Genomic DNA, 27849 nt, shown 5'->3' with positions numbered 1-27849 from the left:
GACCTGTTGCTATACCACAGCTGCAAGCACTGTGGCTTTCACATTTTCCTTTTCAACATGATGTAACATTTAAACTTTTGGACTAGTACAGGTCCTCACTCTGCCAACAGCTTTGAAAAATCAAACTTGTATGACCCTCCTGTCATTTCTATCCATGAAATCTGGCTATACTGGATAAGATTCTTCAGTACTTGCACAGAGGAAGTTGAGAGCATAATCTGACTCAGTACAAGCGTGGTATCTTGCAAAAATGACTTTGCTGTATTTAGGTTCATCTGCACTTGTGACTGTAGCGTAATCACAGCTTATATGTTTACTACATTTCTTAAAAGAAGTTGTAATAAAACAAGGACTCTTGAAATGAGAAACTGATTAAATTGTTTTCACTTAGGGACCCTGGTGGCTGTAAAAAAACAGTGAAAGAAATGGAAGAGGAAAAGTTAGTGGCATTCATGTGGGAGCTCTTTGTTACAAATACAAAGGTAACTTCATTGTTATTTTCTTCCTTGGGAACTAATCTAACTTCTCAAGCATTTTTTTTATTGTTGTTGCCTAATTGAACTTCCTGATACCACATTTTATACTCTGGATCCTGTGAAAGCAGATTGTTTGTCTCTCTGGGTTTTGATGAATAACAGTTTGATGCTAGGTAATAGCAAAAGCAACATGTAGCTATTCTGCAGATTAAAACTGTGGCTTGGCCTTAGAGATAATTACCAATGTGGGAATAATTAAATATTTTGTTAAAACTTATGTAGCCTTTGGCTTGCACTTGCCCCCTTTTCTTTATGAGTTGAGCACCTGGGGATTTCAGACGAGTATCCTGGAAGACCTTGTCCCAGTAAGTTCTAGTCACGATATGTTTGGTTGCCTTTTTACGCAGAATGTAAAGCTCAATTTGAAACAAATTCAAACTAAATTTCTATTTAAAGAAAGCAGGATTCACTTGGCACATTCAAAGCAAAGCCGAGGAAAGGAGAAAAGCAATTCAGATGAAAGCCTTTTAAAAGATAAATAAAGTTATTATCCTAGAGGATGGTAATCTGGTAAGGCAAACATCATTATAAAAACTACAAATGATCTCTAATACTTGGTAGCTGTTTTACTATGATAGTTCATCTTTCTGAAACCACAGCAAGACTTTTCTTTAGGAGTTTCCAAAAAAACCAAGTGAATGGATGGAAATAAAGTGGGAATGAGTTTGGCTTAGCATAACTAGAAGAGCTCAGTAAGGAACCAGTGGATTCTGGTATTTTCCACTCTAGCACATCTTACATTTTGATATTCAGCAGTTTGCCTAAGATTTTAGTTCCTTGCTTTGCCCCCTGTAAGGCAAATTTAAAGAAGTTTTGTAAAAGGCTTTTAAAGCCCCAGGTGAGGCACTCTTAGAAGTATGAGCTGTTGTTACGTGCAGGCTGTTTGCTCTTGTTACTTGTCAGCACTTGCAGCTTGTACCCTCCTGACATAATAACAGAAATGATTTAATGGAAGATTAAGGTTGCTGTTGGGGAATAAGCAGCAAGAGTTGTGAAACTTCTAAAAGACAGAAATTGTGTTCTTATGCAAATATTCTTTTCACTGTTAGCAAAGTCAGCAAGTCACAGAATTAACAGGGGAGTTTCTAAATAGAGGGCTTTCTGACTTTTCCATATAGTCTTATCTGTTCTCTAAAGTCAGGTCCAAATGAACATGAGCAGAGGAAAACAAAGTGCGTGTCAAGCCTTGTGTGTCTTTTAGCATCCATATTGCTGGGATTATTTTTCTGAAATAACTTTCCTGACTTAATGATAATTTCCTCTCTGTCACTTACACTAATTATTACTTGAACACTGCTTTTCATATTTGGTTTGAAACTTCTAGTGGAATTATTGGGTTTCTCCAGGGGTACTTGCTTTATAATGCATGGTGTTCCTATTACCAAACCTGCAGAATTCAATCTGCTTTCAGATCTACATTCCTGACACAGTATTTGCCAGGTTATTGGGTGTAGGGAGGAGACCCAAACATTTATCAAACCATTTTGACCTATTCCTCCATGGACATGAGAAAGTTGCTCTATTACCAACCTTCTCCGCTGCTTCAGTGTTACTTCAGCAGAGGAATGTCAAAGGAAGATAATAAATTAAAGGAGGACTGATCCAAGAAATCACTGCTTTGTTGAAGTCACTGAAGAAAAATCTTTGAGGTTACAGGAAGGCTAGAAAGACCTACTGCTGTGATTAGTTATGGAAATATGATTCTTGTCAAATTTGCTACAGAAATTTGAAACAAACTTTGCTGTTGACATTTGATGTTGAAAATCCTTTCTATTCTTTTTTTTCTATGTACAGAAATACATGCAGAAAGCACGACACTGTCCACTTAGCAGGAAGACAAACAAGATATCTACTCCAGTCATCTCTCAGCTTAGTAGTCAGTCTTCTCATGGTCAAACCCCTCACAGTAGTGTAAATTCCCTTGTGCTTTGCTCTGAAGACAATGTCAACATGAATGGAGGTTTGTCTGATGTTATGAGTGAGTCAGTGCAAACTAAAGAACAACATCATCTTTTTCCCTGTAAGTTTCTTTTCTTGACTGCCAATATCAAATAGATTTGCTCTCAGCATTACTAGGGAGTACTTAGTTCAAAGACACTGCTAGATGTACAAGTGTATTTCTCTTCAGACTTAGGGAGACTTGTACAGAGTTCCTTACGCCCTCACCGTTAGCAAATTGGTTTAAACACAGTGTAGTCCCATGTGAATATTAAGTAAGAGTTTTAATTAATAGTTAGTTGTAGCAGTTTTATGATCAGACTGTCATCCACATCTATAATATTCAACAGGAGGTAAAAACAGCAAAACCGTTCTGTGGTTTAAACAACTGATCCACTAAATACATGTCTGTTTAACTTAGGGGTTTGTTACTCTGTACTCCTCTTACTCATCCATTAGTGATTACCTGTGCTTGATAGACCTGACAGAATAGTTTATCTGCCAGCTCTGCAATGCATTTTAGTACAAAACTAGGTAATCTTCAGTCTTTTCTTTTCCTCCTAAGTCAAGACCAGAAAAGCACAGGGACAAATCAGAAATAGATTACAAGTCAGTAGCCTTATACCTAGAATTCACAAAGCTTCATGTAACTCATAAAGACAAAATTTTGAGAGTACATACAATTCATGTACCCACATGTAAGCACATATTAGAAGTGGGAAAGATTCTGTAGTAGGCAGCTAACTAGTAGTTACACCTGAGTGTGCCTCTTAGAGAAGTACTTATGTTAAGGAAAAAATTCAAAATGCAGTTGGACAAAAGGCTTTCCATTAATTTAGATGCTGTGGTTTTACTACTGCTGCTGTAGAATGTCTGCTTATACAAGTTTGATTTTTCAAAGCTGTTGGCAGAGTGAGGACCTGTACTAGTCCAAAAGTTTAAATGCTATATCGTGTTGACAAAGGAAAACGTGAAGGCCACAGCGCTTGCAGCTGTGGTATAGCAACAGGTCGCTTCTGAGGTTGGCTCATTTATCATTCTGTCCCGATCTAATCAGTCAAAGGTTTTACAAAGCAGATTAGTGTTCTAAGCTTGCTTCCTTTGCCACATCTGAAAATCTTTTTGTGTAAACAGATAATATGTGATCTAAATGTATGAAATGTAAACCTAATTTTTTGTGGCTACTGCAAAAATATACATATATGCAAATCAGTTCACAACATAAGTTTTCTTCACATTGAAAATTAAAACGAGACCTGTATCTGAGAGGTCTTAGCCCCAAGCTCTAAGCTGGATTGTAGCTCCAAAGCTTTTCAGCCAGCAGTTTGGCTTTGAATTCTCAGGCAAAAACTTTTTAAAAGAGGACATTGCATATTTGTGCAAAGGTTCATAATTATAAAGCTTGCACCTGTATTTTGGCCTTTTCTTTAGGGTAAATCAATGTCTTTTCAATGGTTTAATCAGTGTTACATCCCTACATAATAGGTATATATTTGTACCCTGTTTCACAGATGTTTAAGATGTAGAAATCAAGGAGGATTGCCAAACTCATACAGCTTGTCTGTGGGAGAGCTGGAGATCATAACCCCAATTGCTGCAAATGCAGTCTAGTGAAATTACTACAGTCTCTGCTGTTTTTCATATTTCTAATTAATGTCTGCCTAGCTCACAGCTATGGAGGTTAATATTTCAAAAATATTATGAATATGGACAAGCTGGAGTATTCATTTCCCCAGTTTTCCTAACTTGGTAATTGGAACAGATTCTAATACTATAAAATGGAGGGCATGGAGATATTCATAGAGTCACAGGCTATCCTGAGTTGGAAGGTATCCAAACATCATCAAGTCCAACTCCTGTCTCCACATGGGATCACCCAGAAATCAAGCCCTATTTCTGAGGGCATTGTCCAAACTCTTCTTGAACCCCGTCAGGCTTGGTACCATGACCACTTCCTTGAGGCCCTCTGTTTCTGTTGGTAGTCAAAAAGAGGACCTATATCTCTGTGGTATTAGCTGTGCTTTGCTTCCTGTTCTCTCTCTCCAAAATCTACCAACTGGGCTGCTAGCAGGACTGACTTGAGACAACTCAGCTCATCTTGGAGAAAACACCAATTGCAGCCACTCCTTAGAACAGCTCTTCTCCCCCAGACAGACATTATCAGCAGCATAGATGGGTTTCAGATATCCACCTATTCTATCTGCCTGTATGGTAACCATAAATAGAAAAGATAATTGGATTCTTTTTAGAAGGGCTTTGGCAATACATGCTAAGAACAGAATGGATGAGGTCTGTATGCAGCCTAAGCTCAATTTTGAGCAGAGGCTCCAACCCCATGGGAGTCAACCTTAATATTCAAACTGCTTCTCAGTTCTAGAGCTCTAGGAGGTTCAGTGGTGTAGCCAGCATCTTAGAAGCTTACACACTGACTAGTAAGAGTCACAGGGGAGCCATCGTTTAAACTAGTCAATGGTAGAGCTTTGAGGTTGGCTAGGAGTTTGGCACTCTTGAAACTTACCTTGGCCACAGCTAATATAGGATCTTTATTATAAGCATGTTTCTTAAAATTTTAGTCCATGAGCTGGTGCCAAACAATTTCTAGCATCCATGTCTTACATTTATAAATTCACAGTATGATATTCAAATCTGTACTTTTAACAAGTGGAAGTAGTTTTTGCTGATATTTGATACAGTTAACGTTCAGCAGTCATTTTCTATTACAGTATATGTGGTGCTTCACAAAAATACAGAAAAATGACCTTTTGAAGTTGAGGATTGCAACTTCAAGGTGCTGAATGCTCAATACAATACCACTTACTACCATGTGGGACATACCAAGCACCTCAAAAGATGACTTAGAATTTGACAGCTAACACTGGGATTTTTAATAAGCGTGTTTGGAGGGAATAATGCACAGAAGATGGCCATCTCAGTGTCTTTCCAGGGGGTTGGCATAAAAGCAGGAATGAAACAGCAGTGGAGAGAAAAATAAAGATGTCAATTTTAAGGAAAACAGTGAGTTAAATTGGCTTTCCAGGTGTTTGGGAGAGGAGAATATAAACATTCACATTACAGTGGAAGGCAGAAAGAGTAGAGACCATTGTTAGTGAGAGAGATCTGCTCAGAGATGGATAGTCTGGAACAAATAGCCAATGAAGGGCTACTTGAGGTCTTAAGTTTTGGCAGATGACTATAAGGAGACGCAAAGATGTAACTGGATACCTGTTGTTTTTAAACGTATTAAATTCCATTTGAAAGAAGAAGGGCAAAGTGATGCTGTAGGCTCAAAAATTCAGAAGACTTGACAATTATGCCAATAGAGTACTAACAGCACAATACAGGAACTGAAGATTGAATTTCTGTGTATTTTGTTCAAATCTTCCAATTTTCTAATGTACTATTTTTATAAGCATCTAATGTAAATAATAATAATAATAATAATCTGTTATCTCCTACTTGATGGTTGTTTGTTTTTGTTTGTTTTGTTGTTTTTCACAGCTTGAAAGAACAAAGTTTTTGCTTTCAAAAGGGATTAATGATTTGGGTGCCTTTGTATTTGGTTACCTATCTTGAAACCTCTTTTAAAAGTCTGTATTTTTTAAAGAAACTTAAATTTTTTAAAGTACTAAATATTAGGTCTCTGAGGATGTTTCATTTGGGCCAATGTATGTGACATCCCCTCTGCAAGGAGAAGAATGAATACACTGTTGAGTTAGCATGTTTTTACAGATTATTTTTTTTATCAGCCCTGCAGAAGCTGATCCAGATACCACATGGCAACGTGTCAAAAGATGTCCCTGAACAAGAAGATATGGTTGAGAAGACTAGACTGCAGAGGTATGTTACTCAATGTGTTTCTGAATGACTAGGAGAAGCAACTCACCAGGACAGAGCTTAAGCAATTTTTTTCAGAACAGCTGAATTCAGTGTTCAGTGAATTCAAATGATATTAACACTTCCTGGCATGGATGGCAGAATAAACTTACACTAGGCGTGTTCCTTCATTACTCACTTCTGTGGTGGTTTCTATAGCTGTAAGACCAACACAACAAACTATTCTTATAATTAGACTTTGCTGAAGCATTTTTTTTTCCTTGGAGTAGAGATCAAGAGAAAAATTAATTGTAAACTTTGTACCTGGAGAGCAAGGAACTCCAGCAAGTCTGTCATATTAAGAGTGTTTTATCAGCACCTGTAGGATGTCTCACCTTCTGGAGAAGCCATACTGTACACTATTTTAAAACTTGTCTTGTCTGACAGTTTGCTGTTAGTGGCTCAGAAGGATTACAGAGTAAACATGCCATTCATTAAAGAGCAAGAGAGAATAATATTAAGGAATCAGAGGCCCAGAAGGCAGGGATGAGTTTACAAATCTGTTTTTGAAGGACGTTATATGCTGTATAAACTCAGCTCAATGTGTGGAAAAAGTTTGGCATACAAATGTCAGAGAGCATTTTATTATAGTGAGGCCAGAGCAAGCCAGTAAAAACTTGCAGCACAGTTAGTACATTTCAATGCAGTGCAAAAAGACTTTCCTGGAAGAAAGTGACTGGCAGGAAAGCTGGAAACAATCTGAATTTAATATAACTTATAATTTTAATCAAATTATTTTGTAAATTTCATGAATTAAAAACTGTAGATACTAAATTTGGATTTTACTGTGAATGAGATCTCAAAATTGACGTGCATTCACATTGCTGTATGTTGTAAGCAACACAGGTGCTTGTCACAAGATGGTTACCACAAGATGATAATTCCAAGTTTTTTGTTGTTTTACTTGCAGCTGCCATATCAGCTCTTTCATTAAAAGAAAATCTAATTTGCGGGCTGATACGAGGCAAAAGTTCGCAGAAATACGTGAAGAAGCAGCTTGTTGTTTACATGACACCCTAGAGAGCCTTGAGAGGTAAAAAGAGACTCTTTTTTTATATTCTTAAAGGACCCTGCGCCTTGCTTCTCACCAGATTTAGGACTTGTCTTCAGATGTTTTAAAATGCATCTACTGATTTACATAAAAATAAGAATAAAGGCATGGTCTAGAAAACTTCATGACTGTCCACATACAAAAAATATACTACAGGTTAAGAACTTATGGCAGTGTTTTGGGATATTTCTGAATGACTCTTGTGGAACATAGTTCTGATAAATACGTTGTATATATTTACTTTGAATATCATAGTCCTTTAGACCCTAAGAGAGAATAATAAATTCAGTTCACATATAGTCTGCATGGCTATCTTGTAATTTCATTTCAGAGATCACTGTATTGTTCTTCATCATTACTTTGACTACTCTCATAGTAACAGTTGCAATGACCTCTCTCAAGGCCTTTTCCCAGATCAGTGACATTTCTCCTTTGTGGACCAGCTGAAATCTGTCTTCCTTTTCCTTTCACAGATGAATGTTTCTGGGTGATAGTTGTGCAAATTGTTTTTTCTCAATAAGCAACAGGCCTGAAATCCTTCCTTATGTGGCTGTTCTGCAGGATGTTATAGGCACAGTTTTCTTTCCCCTTTTCTCTTCCTTCTTCTTTCCAACCTTTTGTTCCATTTTGTAGTTAGATTTTTTTGCCCCAGAGATTTCCTTCTTTGGAGCTGGGTTCTTACTTTATTCCCTGAGCAGCTGTTGTGACTGCCTAAGGAACTAATCATTCTGATAGTATTCTTCAGTATGGAAGGACAATTTTACCCTAAATCATTGTGAAGCATTACTGTTTATTTTGTTTGTTTGTTTTTAAGTAGTGGATACCTTACAGAAAGTGGAGCTTTCAATTAAAATTTAAAATTTCAATTTAAGTGTTTTGACTTTGAAGTTTTTCTTACCTCCTAGAGTTGACATAAAACGTAAACAGTTTTTAATATGCTTGTAGAAGAAATAGGAAGTTTTATTAGTGTCCACAGACTCGTCACGCGATGTGTTCTTCACATTCGTTGTTCTCTGCCTTCCTTAGTATCCTCCGAATCAACTGTGAAGAGGAATGGTAAGTTTTCAAGGATGACTTTAATTTTTTATTTTTTTTTGTAGGAGCCAGGAAGAGCGATGCTCTCAAAAATACCAAGCTTTGAAACGATTGAAGTATTTTAAAAAAGACATGGAAAGACTAAGACAGCTGGACATGAGAGCTGAAAGAGAACATGTTGAAGATGAAATAAAATGGTAAGGAGTCACAGAGACCCTCAGATGGTCATGGTCACAGAGCTGTCATTAGTAAAAAATAAAAATAAAAAATTCTCTTTCTACACAAAGCGAAGACGTGGAATTGCAGAGTGCAAGCTGCATGGAACATGTTTTTTGGCCTACCCTCTTTTGTTCTCCTTGCTAGTAAGCCTTCTGTCCTTCACATCTAGCAGTAATGAAAAGCCAATTTCTTATCTCAGGCCCAAAATGCAGGTGGCCCAGGAACTCATCAGTCATGAGTTAATGAATAAACCTAGTCTTGGCCTATATAGCAAAACTCTGGTTTTAGTTCTCCAACATATGTTCCAGCTGTCCACTAGATTTAAGTTCTGACATGTAAATAAGCCCTGAAACTGGAATGAATGTGTTTTTGCTTTTATATGCTCAGTTCTGCTACAAAAAGCCTTAACATGGACAGAGCTTCATGAGTATAAAGGAGACTTACACCAGTATAGTTTTTCACTTTTCCCCCATATGAGACTAGTACTATCAGCCAGCTATTCCTTCATATAAAAATCATACTTCCATAGTAAGGAGGCTTGTCTTCCTTTGACTATGCCAGCATAGTTAGATGAGGATACCTTTCTGTTGCCTGCCCTGCAAAGTGCTCATGAGAGAGGTATACGAAGAGTGAAATCTCTGACACAGCTGGTCAACCCCCTTGTGGAGACACTAGGTCATGACAGAGAAATTGCTTTCACCATAGCACTTAATTTCACTTACAACACGGCTGTTTTTTTCCCGTACTCTTGCAAACACTGCCTTGCTAGGAAAGCTGAATCGCAGTAGGAATGCTTTACTATGCTATGCTGTCAGTCTGGTTGTTTTCTGTCTCTCAAGAAGTGAGAAAAATAAAAATAAAATATGAACAGCATGATATGAGCCTAGTGGCCCTAGCTTCCTTTCTCAAAGAAAATACCTTAATGCATTAATTGGTTATATAAGACCTGCTTGTGACACAGTTCTGGTAACTGGGATAGTAAAGAGTTGGCTAAACAGCCATACCAGCAGTATGCAACTGAGTATAGAAGTGGCTCTATTGAAGACAAGAAGCTATGTTTTCCTTTTTTACTGATTTAAGGAAGAAATTCCTCACCTCTCTCCTGCTGTACCAGTAACGTGCATCCTAAACTGTGGGGAGGCAGCACTTCCTGCTGGTGTGCTGCCAAATCCTCAGCCAGCAAACCCCAGTCATGCACGGTCTGGAAGGGCTTGGAACATCAGTCTTTAGGACTGTCAAAACAGCACTGCAGAATTTACACAGAACATTTAAAAAAAATGGAAGTCTTTTCACAAGAGTTTTATTTTTATTGTAATGTGTAATTCTCCTTCTGGCTCTCTATACTCAGAATACAATGGTAAAGACTGTGTGTTACAGCATGCTCACATCAGTGAGATTTATGTCAGCACATAATGAAGAATGATGTTAACGGGGAGAAAAGGAAGAGTAAAGAAAATCAGAAAGTGTTTCAGAGAAGGCACTGATTGCATTAGAAAATCTGTAGAGGCTAAACATAAATGGGGAAAAGCTGAAGAGGACATATCTAGTAAAAATGGAAACATTGTTTTTTATTATTATTTGCATTCATAACCAAGTTTGTCATTCAAAATTTAAACGAACGATGAAGAAGCATCTATTTTAATGCCCTGTAAAGGGAGGTAGTGCACAAGTTCTATTAAATAAAGCTCCTTTGCATTATTCAATGGGAATTACACTGCGTATTGCATTCCACAAATAACCTTTTTTTTTTTTTTTAAGCCATGGAGGTGGCAAAGTGGCAGAAGTGTCAGGCAGACCTAGAGTTATCCATCAGATAAGCATTTGTTCCTAGGGCTTCTCTTTTACTGCTGTTCCTCTTTCTGCTAAAGGTTTCCTGTATTGCTGGCCAGACTCCCAGAGTCTGTGAAGAATGACCATTACGTGAAGAAAATCTTAAAGAAACTGGAAAAATTTGGCCTGACTCCCGATTTAAAAATTCATCATGACACCTTTCTTAAGGCTTTGACTAATCTACAGGTGTGGGAACTGTGTTCTCCAGAAATTGCTGCAGCTGTGGAGGTGAGACAAGTCCAGTTCTTGATTCTCTGTATGATAAGGTTGAGGAAAGCAGACACCTAGGGGTGAAATTCATGCAGTGGAAAGTTACCAGATGAAATCATTTAGGATCTCATTATTGAAGATGGTACTATTCACCTTTTACAAGGCACATTGAACTCTGCAGGAGAAAGCTGTTATGACAAGCACTGGATTATTAATCAGTATAATTCTATTATTATGTCGTTGATTTATTTACTGCCACAGTGAAAGTGAAATCTGTCATAAATTGTTAAGATGCTCGACAAGAAACATTCACTTCTGAGGCCTGTCATTCCCAGTAGTTATATCTATGAGCTATTACGCCACTGATTCAGGAATTCTGCAGATATCTTTGTTTTGCTTCAACAACATGTCAAAATAATCTGCTTCTCAAGATCTTAACTTGGGCTCAGCTCTTGTAGTTGTAGAAGCGATTTGCAGAAAGTAAAGACAGAAGAAAGAAACCAGAATACATTTAGAATGTATACTGCTACGTAGTCTAACCAGATCAAAAAAGGCAATGATGCCACCTTCTGTTTTTTGTTCTTATTACAGTTCTTTCTTCTCATTTGCAAGACAACAGTAATCTCAGAGGGGCAGCAGGTTACAGTGTGTGTGCATCTTCATTTACTGAGTATATGATGCCTTACAAGAGCAAAGCATCCAATGTGTTGAGATCAGGCTACCTGCATTTTCTTGATGTTTTATGAAAATAGCCATTTTGTTTTGTGCATATCTTGTCGCTAACCAGAGAGGCAGCCTTATCTTGGTGCTCAATATGTGTCTCTGTTGCTTGTTTTTCTTTTTAGATTTATTTCTTTGCTTTTTCTTTGTTTCCTTTTCATTTGACCCTTCATGTTAGAGTAGTATTAATAGAGAAAAAGATATAAGCATTGCTGAATCTCCTATCTGCTTATTTATACATCTTTCAAAAATAGCCACTGAGGAGGGAAGACCTTGGTATTCCTTCTGACCGGAATAGATAAAGGAAACTGTAGCATTTTAGGAGCAAGAAGAGCATCAATGAATATAAACTAACACAGATTCCAGATGAAGTTTTTATTTAACTCCAGTTTGCTTTAATGTATGTAGTGCTATGTCAGGCAGGAGACAGACATACGTTGAAAAACACAAGAATTGACTTTGAAGGATTCAGGGTATAAATGGCAAGGAAGATTGTAGAGTTTTGCTTTTAATTCATTTTAGAGCAAATCCAGCTGTTCTGAAAATTGCATTAAAATGTTTTGGTGATATAAAGCATTGTACTGTTTGCAGAAATCAGTATGTTTGTTCCATTGTCACAATGATCAATTTTTCCCGCATGTTATGTCTTTCTCTTACATATAAAATCAAATGCTCAGGAAATAACCTTTTTCTGTTTCAGTTTGTACGTGAAAGTATTGTGCAGATGCCAGAAGAGGATTTCAGTGAGTGGTTTCAGACAAGAGTAGCCCCTCCCAGTGCACAGGCCTCTACCTTTTAATCAAATGGCCAGATGAGTGTGTTTTCCAGATACAACTGTCTGGATTCAAGCAGAAAACCTACTGTCTGTTGAGATTTGCCTCAAGGAAGGCTGGGGAACAAATTAACTTCAGGAAGTCCTATTGATCACTCTTGCACACCCTGTACAGTGCTCTGCTGGCCGAGGTCAGCCACAGAAAATAAAAGCTCAACACTGTTGCTCCTTCATGTGTGACGTCTTGGACTCACCACCAAACTTTAATCTCACCTAACTTTTTAGGATGAAGACTGAGTTCCTAATCACAGGCCAGGTGGCTTCTTCAAACACTTGTCCAACATTACCTACAGTATAGCAAGCATCTCCTCATTACAGATATACCAGTTGTCATATCTCAATAGCATTGTCTCTGATTGCTCTTCATTTTACCTCCTATTTACAAAACATAACCCAAACGTAGGGAGGTTGTAAGCTTTCAGATGATTGGTTTTTGCTCAAATTATTTTCTGAAATCTGGATGTTTTATTTTTCCACTGAGTTTATTTTGTAGTTACTCTGTGATTATGGCTTAATTTCTTGCCTTATTAAAATCACTTGAAAAAACAGGCATCCTTAGGTGCATTTTCCAAGTTTTTACCTGACGATGTGCTTTCTGCTGATTACTTTAGCATATATTTTCCATTACTCTGCTGCATAAGACAGTAGAATGGCACCCCTGAACTCAGAGACAGTGATAATTCAGGAGCTCTGTGAATCTCTTTGGGCTTAACCATCTATTTTGTGGTGGGTCACAGTTGCTGGGTAATAGAATCAATGACCTCCTAAGTTGATGATCTTAATGAGCTGCCTACCTGGCTGTCAAAGCTTCCCGAAGGCCCATTTGCCAGAAAAGCTGTTAATCCTTCAGCTGCAATAAGGAAAAATGCTGCCAACTCAGGAGTCAGGTGAGTATAGTGACCACTGATGTGTAACATGTTATTGATTAACAACCTTATTTTGTTCCCTTCCTCAATCTCATAACAAGAGGTGAATGTTTTTCAAGGAAAAGAACCAAAACCACAATTTTCTTTTACTTACAGCCATCGTAAAAAGTGAGCCTTAAAAATTTTGTTGTGCATCCACTTTTCTTACTCTGTATGTGGTGGTGGTAGCCTAGCATTTTTACTGGTAGCAAAGCCATATATTTTCCTGTCTCAGATTTTCTTTCCCTCCTTCTTAAAATCCAATGGCAAACCTATCTCCAAATGCTGTAGGACAGATCTAGTGCCCAGTAAAATCAGTGTCAATGCTTCTACCAGATAAGCAGGATCAGGTCTCAGTCTGACCTGTCAGACCTCAGTTCTGAATGTTCACTGTGTGTTTTTTTTGTTTGTTTTTTTTTTTAAACAAAAACAACTTCCTTGCATGCCTCCATGGGTTTTGAGAACCTCTACATCTACTGCCCTTTTGAGATCATTTCACAGTGATCTGAGTTTCATTGTCTGTGCTGTTGTGTCACCCTGTGGTGACAGCTGATACTACATGCAAACAGAAAGAAATCTTTATTTAGCAGCTTGGAAGATTCTGGTTGATCTGTGTTTACACAAGGTGAAACCTTCACTTTAGCCATTCCTCTCTATATGGAAGATGCCAATGAAAAGGCTATGAGTTTTCCTCACATATAAGAAATGGTAATGGACTTGTCCTCAGCTGGAGAACATCAGCAATGCTGCTGAAATCAGCAGCTTATAAAAGCTGAGCATGTGACTTAATGTGTCTGCCTGCGTGTAAGAGGAGATGATTGTGCCAAATGTAATTAGGTAATGTCTGAGAAGTAATTTGAGCTCCAAAAGCAGGAAGCCAATCCTGAATGTTAGGAGTCTCTAACGTAGTTTTTGTAACATTATAAAATAATCTTGTACATGATTTAGTTTGACAATGGCTCTTCTCTCTCCTGTTGTCACCAGGTAATGGAAGGGACTCCTCCTCTAGAAAGTAGATCATCTTTTCTCCTCCTCTAGCACCATCCTAATGAAACATTTTCTGCTGCTTTTATCTTGAGGTGGGAAAGAGCTTCTCTGTAGAAAAATAGCAGCTTCCCTTTTCCTGCTTCCTGACAAACTTAGTTTCCTCATTACTGACTAGACAAGATCCTCAATCCTACTCAAGTCTCTGTCTGCTTATTTAAAGGATTGAAATAATGCAAAGAGATTACTTCTCTGAACATCTCACAGTCACTCCTTCCGTGCACTCTTGCAAGGTAGGTTCAAAGTAACCCATTTAACACACTGGAGATGGCACACCAGGAGTCCAAGCCAAAGGTCAACAGTATGTGTATTAGAGCTGCTGGATTAGTGCTGCCTGCTCACCCTTCCTCCAATTCTGTTCTGGTCCTTTACAGCTTCAGCAAATAGACTAGTCATTCACAAATGCCTTTAGCCCAAATGAACCATGCAAGCTTGGGTGGGCCGCTTACTTCATGCACTGGAGGGATGTTTGAGGGATTCAAGCAATGAACTCTCAGGCAGAGAATCTTGCTGTTTCCCACTGCCTGCTATGTTCTAAGTGTCATCCAAATCCCATCCTCCTCAGATTACACGAAATAAGAACATTTTCTGGGTCTTACTAGTAGCAAGGCAGAAAGTTATTGTTGTTTGAGAATTGCTTGGCTATTAGGCTGGCAAGTGGAAAACACAACAATTAGAGTAATTCTTCTTTCGCAGCTCACCCTTTCCTTCTGCTTCACAGTGGTTTTGAAATCGTCATCTTTGCTCTTTTTGTAGGAAAGATTTCACCATGGTAGAAAAGAAGCCAGCCATTCTTTTACATCAGCAGTAATACTCCCACTGTGTTTTACCTAGGACATAAAAAGCAGCATCTTATAAATAGGGATTATAAAATAAACATCTCTTTCTCAGAGATAGGCTGTTTTACCATAAATAAATGTCACAGTCATTGTAGGGGTGTTCAGAAACCAGTGTATGTCTTTCTAATTGGAATTCCAGCTTTATGTATCACCATTCTGTTCTGCTGTCTTGTAAATTAATGTCTTCGTGCCTGTGTGTTAAAGAGATGTAACTATATTTGGCCTCAGACATTAATAACAGCAATTCTTTTTGCTAAGTTTTAATAAATATCACTGTTGCGGTATTACAGAAGATAAAAGCTCAGGCTAACAAACCCCAGGATATTTGGGCCCAGATTTATCTTGTAATAAGGTCAGTGGAAAGATTCTGATTGACCTTGTTTGGTGTTGATTACTGTAAAATGAGAATGGCTTGTTTTGACAAGGGCAAAGGCTGATCTTAAAACCAGCAGCTCAATCTTTTATTCAAGGCACTGAGAGTCTGTAGCCATACTTTTTGTTATGCAGCAAGCCTACACAAAATAAAAAAGACACTTCCCAGTAGAAAAACTGGCAGACCACCAAAAGAAAGGGATCAAAGTGAATAAAAAGATGTGACAGAAGGAATGCAGCTAGGAAGGATTCTCAGATACCCCAACCTTAATTTTCTGTCTCTGGTGAGATTTCTTCTCACATGCCTAAAAACAGCTTCCAAAGAAGGACCAGTGCTGAACTCATACCAAAGGCAAGAGGTCATTGATCTGGACAAATCCTTTAGCTGTTCAGTGGTACTGAGGTTTCTGTACAGACCCATTCTTGCTGAAGTCCCCATCCTACTTCTCTGTCTACAGACTTCCAAACATTCTGCGTGTGCTAAAAGGCTCCGAGACACCTTCATAATGCATTTTACTGGAAGCCTTTAAGAGTACTGTCAAAGGCTGGTTTATAGAAAATAAAATCAGAGCTATTTTGAATCATCAGAGCAGAAATACACAAATGCATGTGTAGGTAGGACTGTTCTCCATCCAGAGCCTGGAGTTTGGTGAGTGGAAGTAAAGCTTAATCTTTCCTGCTTTGTCTGGAACTGAATTGCACCTTTGAAGGTAATAGTCATCCCTGATACGGAGTCTGCTACTTTAGCCAGCCCATCAGGCCCATCACGTAGAGAACCTGGAAGAAAACGTTTTGGAAGCAGACATTTTACCTTTCTGTTCTGCTACAACCAACAAGGGTTAGCATGGCTTGTTCTGTCTCACTCTTCATTTGTTCTGGGTAAGAAACACATTTCCTTCTGTTTGAAAATTTGCAGCTATGAATACATACATGGGGGTTGTTTTCCTTTACCAAAACCTTGGCTTCTTTGATTTAACTGACTACTGGCTGAAATAAATCAATGTCTAACCTCCTCCTGAAAAGTCCATAAACATCTGATAGCAAGAAGCTGGAAGGATGTGCTAGGGCCTAAAGCACCCTGTGTGACTTGTTTCTTGTATTCTTCTTAATCATTTTTTATTGGTCCATGTCAAAGATGGAACATAGATGGATTTTGATCTACCTGTTGCTTGTGTTTTATGACAATATTGGAGAAGGGAAAAGTTGAGCCTGTTGGGTGAAGGTCCAGCATAGCAGTGTCACTGTAGCACGTTTCAAGTTGTATTTGTCTATTTACCAGGGTAACAGTAAGCAGGAAGGATGTTCATTCCAGAAGACCTTTCAACAGTGAGAAGAGGGGAATGCTCTTTCCCTGCTGTGCAGGGAAACAACAGCATTTCTTGCATTAATCCAGCTACTGAGTTCCATGTTTTGAGGAAGACACCACAGCTGGCAGTGACGCTTACTCTTCAAGGTAAGTGGTCTTTTCCATACTAAAGGACAGTTTTAGGGAATAAAAGTCAGATTCTAAATTATTCTGCAGTTGAGCAAAAGGGAAATAAAAGACATATTCCACTAGGAAAGAAAGAATATCACAAGAATCTCTGCACAAACCAGAGCAAGCTCAAAGGTAACTCTTTCTCATGAGAATATGAATTCCAAAGGAGCTGCATGCTATAGCTGCGCAAATCTCCTGCAGGTTTTGGTCTGGTTACTGCAGCATCCGCACACAATTACATTATTTTCAATGGTGTCAGTCCTGATTAACAACAGTTAACGATGTCAATTTTCAGGATTCCAATGTTCCATTGTTGAACTGGACTTCTGCAGTGCAGTTTGCAAGAATACGAATAAAATTCTGAAGGAGGGAAAGGCTGAGAGTTTTTTCTTTGTTGACGTTTCTTTCCTTTTTTCTGACAAAGGATTGTTCATTTTCTGTATGATCTATATAGTTTTTTATTAGGGTGGCTGTGCTTTAGTACATTGCATTGTAAATTGCACCTAACTATATATGACGGATTTAGTCATTGTACTATAAATTGTAGTGGATTTTTAAAAGAACCCATTGTAGTTGACAAATGTGGCATTTAATTTATTTCCAGTGCTAGATTACTGTAACAGTCATTGAAACATTGTCTTATGTAGATAATTTATTAGAATGTTTCCCAGAATGTTCTAACAAATATTTGCCTTTAACAGGCTATTTCCTACCTATGGTTCTTTAAACCATATTTACGAAGTAGGTCAGGTTGCAGCTAAGGGAAATACGTATGGTCTATAATGGAAACTCCACGCAAAAAGTGTGGAGGAAAGGTTACAATGCCCAACTGTTCCCATTTGTTGTAGGAAAAGAGGAACAACCGTGACCCATATAATCTAAGAGGCTGAGATAAAACTGACAAAAAGCAATCTTTTGCTTTTGAAAAAAAGAAAGAAAAAAAAAAGACTTGATTACTGCAGGCTTGCAGTGCATCCTGCTACAACCTTGCAAAAAGAATTCAGAACATGAGGAAGGACGGACTATTGTTCAGCTTTCTGAGAAGCCCTCTCCAAATCCTTCAAGAGGACTACCAGATTTTTTCAAGCATGAAGTGTAAAGAGAAAACACTAATTTTTAAACAAAACAGTCACTTAGCATGAGAAGCTGCATGGGGATGAGCAATGGACAGTCAGACTCCTCCTTCACATGCTAGGAACATTAACTAGCCAGTCCTTCTCTACAGTTAAAGCCCCCTCTACAGTCAAAGGGGATGAGAAGCCCTTCTCAAGGGTACCCACACAAGTTAGTGTAAGTACTCTGGATTTCAGTCACTTCTGGAGGAGCAGTTATGTCTCTTAGCTATGGAGGGGACTAAGAGAAGTTACCTGAGTAGAGGCATACAGCTAAAGCTCGGTTTTCCAAGTACCCCTTCAAGGTGCATTCTGAAAGAGGCATCTTTTCTGAGATAGTATTGTACCAGGATTTTTGACAGCCATAGAGAATAGTGTGGCAATTCTGTCCCTAAATGGAGTATTTGCATATTTATCAATCTGATGTACTCCTGTCAACACAGTTGTTTTTATCAGTGCTGCAACTTGACTTTACATCACAGGACAAAAGTGAACACTGAGTTTATAAACTTGAACAGATTTTTTAAATAGTCATCCAATGTAATGTATAAATGAGGAAAAAGAATAATGTCCTGTTACCTGTACATCCAGGTTATTTCCTGGTGGGTTACATATCACATTGTCTTGCTTGCCATTTTTACCTGATAAATGATCTCTCAATGAGATTTGGGCTGTGTTCACCAGTGTGTTCTAGGACACTGCGATTTCATTGAAGTAAAGCTGCAGGGGTGTTGATCAGTCAGATCCAAATTAGATGACTGTTCTAATTACTCTATTTCTCCTTAATGAAAGGAGAGTACGTGTGTATATGTGTGAGAAAAGGAGAGATGGTCCTTTGGGATGCTACACAGCGGAAAAGTGCTAAATATATTAATAATTTATAGAACAATTAGTATTCAGCTTATTCCACAAGTTCAGATCTGAATCCAGATCCAGACTTTCCCTAATGGGTGCATTTAGCCTTTTGGTTCAACCCTACTCTATTTGTAGGTAATGTTACTGACCTAGTCCAGCCATAGAACAATATGCAGAGCCATGCCTGTGTCTTGCTCTTGTTTGTTCCTGTGTGAAGCTGGAGCTGATTCAGAGTAGTCTGTGAAAAGATTACAGACTCTCTCTGTGGTGAGTGAGAACCAATTTAATTCATTGTCTGCATCAAATGCCTTAATTAACAGAATGAGATGAAACAATAATAAATAATCTTAAAACACTTTCATAAAAAGCTTTCAGAGAATTTATGAAAATTATTCAAAACAGCAATTTTCTGTTATTTGCTGAGTAAGAATTAGACAGCAAATTACCATTGCCGTTTCTTTGATAACACAAATACCTCACAAATTTCAGAATTGCTCAAGTTCTTCTGCAAACACTTATTAGCATGGTAATGGATTCAAAATGTGCTTTACAAGTGACTTATAAGCAAAATTCCTGGCTGGAATTTCTCTCCCCTAACTTTAATCATAATACACACAGACTCTCTTTGGGTGCTGCCTTCTCCATGGATTCTAAAAGAAGTCAGAGCTTTGATGCTCAGCTTTGAGATGTTTAAAGTGAGGTAAGATAAATCCTGCCATTTCAGTGCTGCAAGGGGACTGCTACAACAGACTGTCTTGTCAGTCACAAGGAGAAAAACTTCCAAGAATATGAACTCATTTCCAGGAAAATGGAACAGTGAGATAAAATAAGGACTCCTCACAGCACAACACAGGTCACCCACAGCACTGAGCAGATGCCCGTTGCTGTCTGAGCTGCATTAACAGATTCTTTGATGTTGATGTGTGATGAGATCAGGCAGGTCAGAAGCCAGGAAATGGAATAGAAGAAGGATAGATCATGACAAACATATAAAGACATCTTCACATGTGTTTAGGCGCTAGCAGGTTTGTACAGACAACTTATTTATTGGCTTCAAATTATGATAGTATTTCAGAAGTTTAACAATGAATGAAAAAAGTCTCAGACTGCAAAGGAAACTTTAGTTTTTATCTGGACATTTCCCTGATCACACATTAATTTACCATGAATAATTTACCAAAGCAACAGCCCATCAGGGATGTTTGATGTTTGCAAAGCCACAGCCTACTGTTACAATCCACAGTGAAAAGTAAGAGCATATTGTTGCAAGGGTAAAATAGCAAAGTTATGTTTAAGCTAAGAAAAGCATTTCTCTCATGATACCTATTAGAACATCAGCAGAAACTAGTCCCAGTGGTAGAATAATGCATCAGCCCCTCAGGCACTGCTGACTCAGTAACACCCACAAAAATACATTAGCAAAAAAAGTCCTGATCACGTTTTTAAGGAAGGGAACATGCACACTTCCAGCTAGTACACTTTATGCTATTTAATATGACACATATTAAACCTTGCCCACTTCAAAAGCAGAAAAGATGAGACATGCCCCCATTGTGACCTAACTGGTTATATACTAGAAGAAATAATGACAGTGATAGGAACAGACTTAGGGAAAGGTCTGAATTAATTCTTGAAGTGCAGGGTAATGCAAATATGTGCAAGTTGGCCAAAAATAAAGCAAGTTGGTTTTTGGCGTTCGATTCCTGAATGTTCTCATTTATTTATGACAAAGAGTTAAAGGGCAGATATACCTCTTGACTCAAAACCTTTTGCCATGCACAGATGTTGACTCTTTCTGTTTCTCATGGAAAATAAGTAATTTTCAGACAACTTGTCTCTATCTTCTTTATAAGCCCACCCACTACTGTGGTAATGAGAAATCACCATCAAAATTATTCTTGTAACATCTTGACTACAGTATTCAGTTAAATAATACAGCAGTTCTCTGTCTAAGGAAAAGTATAACTGTGTGAATATTTAATATGTGTGAAAACCAATGAACTCAACCTATCTGATTCAACATCATAAATTAATAACACCCTTGCTAGGTTCCCACTGAATCAATGGGAATGTGAGGGCCCTCAAGCAAGCTTAGTTTCAGTCTCCTGGATAAAGGGTTATTAGTTTGTCATTATCGCGCACGCTACACTCTCTTAAAAACCTTCAGTTTCTCTTTTTTTTTCTAAAAGCAGTTGGAAAAGGGCAATGTGCTCATCTTTGCCATCGTGAGTGTAGATAGCATGATCTGAAATGAGGTGCTGGGCCCTCACCAGCTCTGCTGCCGTAGGGATTGAGTGTGCCGTGTAAGGTCAGTTTGATGTTACATCGCCATGCTGTTCCAGAAAGAACTACATTGCTAGAAATGCCTCCTTTAACTTACGCCGAGCTGGGGAAGCCCAGCTTATCTGACCAGCCTCTCAGGCCAGTACAACATCTCACCTGGTCCTTCTGGCCTGACTTCAGATGTCAAGTGCACTTGAGAAGAGTTCATCGTGATTTGCAAAGTCTCTACTCCCTTAATGCTGTGGAGAACCAATGAGGAAGCTCCTTGTATCATGTTGTCTGGACATATACATGAGCCCCAAACAACCTCTGAGCATTAAATTCTTATTTTTGATCTTTCTCTGGACTTTGACTTGTGCGTGCAGACATTACAACTTCTTTTCAGAACAACTGTGAGCCATGAGCATGCTTTTGAGGAGAGCTCTACCAGTCAGCAATACAGCAAAGCATGGTGGAGAGATCATATTCTGTATTATGACAAATCCTGCTGTCAATATATAGCACCATCCAAAATCAGGGGAAGAAGACCTTTAACAAAAAATCTTGAAACTGCATGTCTGTAGCCCATCTGCTTTGCCCATCATGATAAGCAATTTATCCAACATGTTGCCTTACTCATATCACTGGGAATATCTCTGCTCTGTGCAGAGTGATCAGACAGAAAATTATGTTTCTTTTTCAAGACTCAGCTTCAAGTGCAAGGCTGCAAGCAAGTATATTGGGTGCTCTGACTCATTCTCTTGGAGGGCTGTTTTTATGATTCCTTTCCACAGAGCTACACCTTAAAACTCTCAGTTAATGCTTTTAAAGAATTTTCACAGCTTTCTGCTGAGCTACCTCAGCACCTCTTCTCTCTGAGGTAAGAACCTTTCCCAGGTTCTTGGGAATATAACCACCCTCCATCACTGCACTATGTGAAACCAAGCTATTGGCTGAATATCTCCTTTTTTTTCTTTATCTCAGTAAGTGGCTACAAGTCAGTACTATTTAAAATTTAAGCCATCTAGTCCTAGCGTGATATATTTCTTGGATTTCAACCCATCTTCTACGTAAAACAAACCACTAAATTCAGCTACACTAACTGCTTTATGACAGAACCTTTGTCTCACAAACCTCTTAATGAGCTCTCATTATCACAAATTGCCCCTGAATATCTTATAACATCTTTCATAGCTACATGCATCTCACCACTTCCTGTCTCTTGCTTCCTTTCCAATCCATTAGCATGCCTTAGCAGCATCATTTGCACAATTAGACTTTGCTGTTCCTAGAAATGCACAAAGAATCCTGGCTTCTACTTTTAGGTCTGCATCTTTGAGAGACCTGGGAAGGGATTCACATAGTCCAGCTTAACAGAGCCCATATTGCTCCTGTAGTTCATGCTCCACAGTGGAAGATTGTTAACCTGCTGTGGCTGGTAATTCCACCATTCTCTGAATCACCTTCTCTGAGGTTCCCCATAAAGGCACTTAAACTAAATGTCTGACATTAGATAGTAAGAATATATATCCCATCTTCATACCCCAGTTGCAAGACTCCCTGGTCTCTGCACACAACTTTGCCTTCTCTTTAGAGTGGATTTGCACACAGCTTTTTGTTGTGCTTGTTTATGTTCAATGCTAATGGCTCAACTTGTCCCACATAAATGAGATGTTTACATTCACATGCCTGATAGTAGATTCTTATCTACCTGTGAGCATTTCAACTAAAACCAGACAAACTTAAACTCATTACGCCATTGCAGTGTTTCCCAGAAAATGTTTTCATGGATTAAAGGCTTGTGTGGCCCTGAAAGATGCTGGTCACTTGCAGAAGGTAAGTCCATGGTCTCCATCCCTACTGAAATCAATTCTAAAAGTAATTGTGCAATGTGATGCAAACTCTATTTTCTGAGCTTGTCTTGTGTATGTTTAAAGTCCGCTGAGAACAGGGGAGAATCAAAGATTTTACAGCTACAAAGAGCCTGTGCTCTTTACACTAATGGGTAAATTGGCAAGCAGCTTTAACTTTGGTATTTCTTACTGTTTCCTAAAGATACAGAATCTTTTCTTTCAACATCTTGATAGATCAGTAAATTCTCATTCCATGTGATATTCCAGGGATGCAGCCTGAGAGGTGATTAATGTCTATGGAAGTAAAAATACTGCACTTACATAGGTCTTTACTATGTTGTCTGTGTTGTATCTTGTAGGATGACATACATGAACAGGAAACACAGCGCGCATTCAAGTCAATTGCAAAACTCCCAATGGTAAAGGTAGGTCCTTCACAAAGCTCTAAGCATACTTTACTGTTTGCTATAACTTGAATTAATGAAGTACTTCCAGGAGGAGCCAGACATAGTGCAAATGTTCAACTCCAACCTTCATCTGCCCAAAAGTCCCTCCGTTTGGCTGAATCTCCATGCAGGTATAAAGTTCTTTTTTTTTTTTATGGTACATGGCATGATCAGAGCCCGTTCCTTTCTGGACGCTGGCTGTTTTCCTTTTCTTCATCAGCTTCAAAGCCATAATAGAAGCAGATCTTTATATGTTTGATTTGTGTTTGGTTTTGGTTGATTGATTTCCATGCTCCCCCTCAAGCTTTCCCCAGAGTGGATTTCACCTTACAGGTGTAATGTTTAGTAGGGATTGAACCACTTGGTAGAAATTGGCCAAAATACTCTGAGCTTGAGCCACCAAACTTTTTAAGTAGGCTATTTTCAGCCAAACTTTAATATTTTTGCTAAGTTTAGCAAGTCACTTGGGTTAGATAACAAATTCCCATCAATTCCCCATTCATTTGATCAAAGGACAATGCCTTTGCAGACTTTATGCCACTTGCTGATGGAGTTCACTGACACCAGAAACGAGAATCTGAGAAGATAGCGAAGTTCTCCCCGGGGATAACACAGAGTTAAAGTCTTTTAACTGTACTGGTTAAAGTTTCAGAAAAACGGGGGAGCAGCCAAGGGTCATGTGGCTCTGGGCCCTGCTGTGCCAGCAGCAGCAGCATGTCCTGGGGGACGTTTTGAAGAGTGGGACAGCGACAGCTTGGGACCCCTCGCCCTGCCTCTAGCCATCCACAGCCGGACCACGGTGCCACTCTCGACGGCTTGGTTTTGTACGTATTCCCTCCTTGAATTTGCTGTGTTAAAACATTTGGCAGGAGAGGAGGTGTCTGCGGGCTGCCCCCCCGTACACACACCCCCCCCCCCCGCAGGCGCCGCACCGCACCGGGCGGCTCCCTTGGCTCGGTGCCGCCGTGGGTGCCGCCTGCCCGGTGCGCGGCGCTGGGCTTTCCGAGCCGCCCGCCCGCCGCGCCGCAGCCTCATGTCCGCTCTCCCCGCAGGCACCGACATCAAGAGGGCTCTGGAGAACAGCCCCGAGACCAACATCGAGGATGAGCTCCCCGACGGACCGCCGCAGCCGCGGCCCAAGAACTACCTGCTCCTCAGCATCCTCGCTTGTTTCTGCCCCGCCTATCCCGTCAACATCGTAGCCTTTGTTTTTGCCGTCATGGTGAGTTGCAGACCGGCCCGAGAACGCGATTCCCCCCCCGGGTTGGGGTTCAGTGTATGTGGCAGGCGACCCCCAGCTGTCTGCTCCCGCATGGAGCCGGTCAGGCTTGGGCTCTCCCTGTCGGGAGCTGCAGGAGCAGAGTGGGGCTGGAGGAGCTATCTGGATAAAGAGCATCCAACTGCTTCTGTAAGCACTTGTCCCCAGTATGTGGACGAAGTTCGGTGAGGTAGAGAGCATGAGAAAGGGCTCAATCAGGGGGTCCATACAGCTATCCCAGCAGGTATCAGCTCAAAAAATTATCAGACATAAAACGCAGAGGGAAAGGCAGTTCAAGTCAAGTTTTCAATGTCAGACTATGTGAGGGAGGGAAGTTTATCCCAGTTAATGAGATTTGTTGCATCAACTAACTTGCACGCTGAATTGGACATACAAAGTATGTGGAAAAGCAGCTGGGGAGCAGAAATTAGATTTGCAAAGGAGTGGATGTGTTTTCTGCTTCAACTAACCAAATTTGATAGTGTGTTTATTATTTTTTCAGTGAATAAGCCCTTTAGCATGATGGTGATTTTATTTGCAAGAAAAGTAGACAAACCAATGATGGTTTTAGGTTGTTGGCAAAAACCCTTATAAAATAGGTACCAAGTATGCTGAGAGAACAGGCTTATTCCTATGTAATTCATTCACGTAGTCCTAAATAATGCAGTAGTCCTGTTAAAGTTAAAAGGACTGTTAGAACAGAATCTTTTTCTCTCGGTTAAAAGTTGCACAGTCAGGTCCAGACTTTTCTAATAGGATATATGATCAGTGTAATCAGTAATACTGCAATGTATTTCTGTTGTTTAGGAGCTGAAAAGGGTTTAAAACATGTTGTGTATTTTCATCCTTTTCTCTGACAGACAGGCTGAAAAGGTAAGCAAAAATATAGCTGTTTCTTTTTGCAATTAGCTATTACAATAATTATTTATATCCAAAATATACACAAACGTAATCTTTTAAAACGAGTAAGATTGATTAGTAATCACACCTTGATACTAGGATACATGCATAAAAAAAATTACTTAAAGAAGCCATTCCCAAACCATCTTCGCAACCATTTTTGTCCAGAAAAGAAAAGTATTAGCTGTCATTTTATTTTTTTCAATTTGTTTGTTTTCTTTGTTACTAATTAAGCAATATGCTCTTTTCCTTGATTTGAAAAGATCAAATCTACTGGTTTTGGTACCCAGCAACCTTTCTTTCAGTGGACACTTAGGGCACTATATAAAGTAATGAGCTGACAATCTGGGGCTGTGGGCATCTGTTCACTATGACAGTACTTTCACCAAAGCACTGGCGTTTCACAGAAGTTAACTGTAAAGGACAGAACCTGGCCTCTAAAGATTTTTGCACCCCATATGGAGAAATGTCTACCCACGCCCTAGTTGAAGTTCGTGTAGGCTTCTGGAGTCAGGCTTAAGTAACTGTCTCCGTGGGATATATAGAAACCAGGGTGGGAAGAGCACTTCCTGAATGCTAAACAGTCTGTGCAGGTCACAGCTGCCCATTCCCTTAAAGGGAGGAAACCAAAACTAAACCAGTAACCTCCACTGTGTGTGATTGTCTTCTGTGTGTGATTGTCTTTCAACATTATTCATACCTAAAATCTCAACTTTTCCATGAAGATAATATGTCCAAACTTATTTTCCACAGCCCTATTCCCCTGCCTTTTGGAGCTGCGACTTGTAACTGCTCCATTCACCACTACTCCTGGTTCTCCATTTTAACTTGTGCTGCTTTCATCTCTATTTCTGCTGGAACCTACATCCTCCCTCTCTCTCAGTGTATTTCCTAGAGTTGCTAAGGGTTAATGCTGAGGTACAAGCGTGGGTTTTCTTCTTTTCTTGTAGAAGATACCTTTGCAGTCTGCACAGGTTGCCTAAGACCTTGTGTTAGAAGAGATGCAGACCTACAAAAGCAGAATTCTCTATAATAATTTCCACTGCCTAGAATGAATCTGAAAGGAAAAGTCGTGTTGGCTTCCAGAGGGGCATGGTTCAGCACCCTGTTTGTCTGTGTGTGTCATGTCCTCTTTAAGTGTTCTCAATTCAGACAATGAAAATAGCATTCACGCTAAAAGTAGAGTCTGGGCTCTAACACACCCCCAAATTAAATGACAGATTTGTCTTCAGTCTCTTCTGTTGCCCCGCTTACAGCTCTGGCACTGGTTTCATCGCTCCTTTCTCACCTGTGAGAACACAAATCTTACCATTCTAGATCTATCTCCTTGACTTTATTTTTGGAGTCAACTTCTCCCAGGTCCTCCCTATTGTGATAATAAACTTCTTGTTCCTTACCCATTTTGTGAAATCTATTTCTCATGACAGAATTAAGAGGATAGCCAATGAAATGGGTGGCTAATGGCCTCAGTGCGTTGATATTTTGGCATTTCAAGAGCTGCTCCCTCAAACTAGGTCCTGGTCACTTGTGGGTGTAAGGTTTGCTTAGCAGTTTTAGCAAATGGAGATCTGTTTTCCTCAGCATCCTGCTTAGGGCTCCTGGCTGTAGGACTGCTGTTCTCTTCAGTGCTCTTCTGCCTTTCCAACCAGATGCTGTTAGTTCTCCTGCTTCCTGTTGCTTCCAACAGCTGTGTTGTATTGCTGTACTATCAGTAGGCTTACTCAACCCCAGAGGTAACTAGCTCAGACTTTCCCTGTTCTTTCTCACGTAGGTGAGACCACAGGCATCAAGACAGGAGGGTGAAGTGCAGGTGCCAGGTCAGGAGGCTTGTGTGACAGAAGAGACTTCTCTGACATGGGTCTGTGGCTAGGCAGGGTGCCACTGAGCTTTTTGATTCCTTATCTGCAGTGGTGTCTTTCCCCCTACCAAGAACTCAAACAATACTTAGTTGGCGGTGGATTGCCAGCTGTATCTGAGGATTGGTTCAGGTGAACTTGTATCTGACACATGGAATCAAAGCTAAGTGGTGGTTGTGGAACAGGATGCAAAAATGAATCATGTGGATATCTCTAATACCATCACTGAGGTCTCATAGTTGAATGAACCTTGTTGGCCTTTCTCAGTACTGCACCTCCAGTTACCTTTATTTCAAAGATTTGTGTGGCAGACTGGTCATCTAACTCCATGTGGCTTTTCTAAGTAGCTTATAGGTACATGGATGTGTAACACCATATGGAACATTACGTACTTAAGTCAGTAATATTAAACAAGACTTGACAGCT

At 39.4% G+C, this 27849-nt stretch overlaps 2 protein-coding genes across 10 annotated transcripts in view; both read left to right on the top strand.

Moving 5' to 3' along the window:
• The window catches only part of CCDC60 (coiled-coil domain containing 60), a 61710-nt gene extending 49299 nt beyond the window's left edge, over window positions 1-12411 (top strand). For all 6 annotated transcript variants that reach the window (XM_066978917.1, XM_066978923.1, XM_066978922.1 and 3 more), the window contains 7 exons: window positions 392-482; window positions 2331-2556; window positions 6221-6311; window positions 7258-7380; window positions 8499-8630; window positions 10521-10710; window positions 12113-12411. In XM_066978917.1, coding sequence (XP_066835018.1) covers window positions 392-482; window positions 2331-2556; window positions 6221-6311; window positions 7258-7380; window positions 8499-8630; window positions 10521-10710; window positions 12113-12211 — 952 coding nt within the window. In that variant the 3' untranslated portion in view covers window positions 12212-12411. The remainder of the gene's footprint in view (window positions 1-391; window positions 483-2330; window positions 2557-6220; window positions 6312-7257; window positions 7381-8498; window positions 8631-10520; window positions 10711-12112) is intronic.
• A 235-nt stretch (window positions 12412-12646) lies between these two features.
• TMEM233 (transmembrane protein 233) overlaps window positions 12647-27849 on the top strand; it is a 28085-nt gene continuing 12882 nt past the window's right edge. Inside the window, exons 1-5 of one of the 4 annotated variants that reach the window (XM_048063864.2) lie at window positions 12647-16857; window positions 23323-23388; window positions 23459-23540; window positions 24056-24233; window positions 24462-24631. In XM_048063864.2, the coding sequence (XP_047919821.1) occupies window positions 23535-23540; window positions 24056-24233; window positions 24462-24631 (354 nt within the window). In that variant the 5' untranslated portion in view covers window positions 12647-16857; window positions 23323-23388; window positions 23459-23534. Of the gene's footprint in view, window positions 16858-23322; window positions 23389-23458; window positions 23541-24055; window positions 24234-24352; window positions 24632-25474; window positions 25541-27849 lie in introns of those variants that run through there. The other 3 variants (XM_066978936.1, XM_013173731.3, XM_048063865.2) reach the window with 3 other exon arrangements.

The sequence above is a fragment of the Anser cygnoides genome, chromosome 17, assembly GCF_040182565.1.
Source record: "Anser cygnoides isolate HZ-2024a breed goose chromosome 17, Taihu_goose_T2T_genome, whole genome shotgun sequence".
Lineage (NCBI taxonomy): Eukaryota > Metazoa > Chordata > Aves > Anseriformes > Anatidae > Anser > Anser cygnoides.
This window is presented reverse-complemented; position numbering and strand designations above follow the sequence as displayed.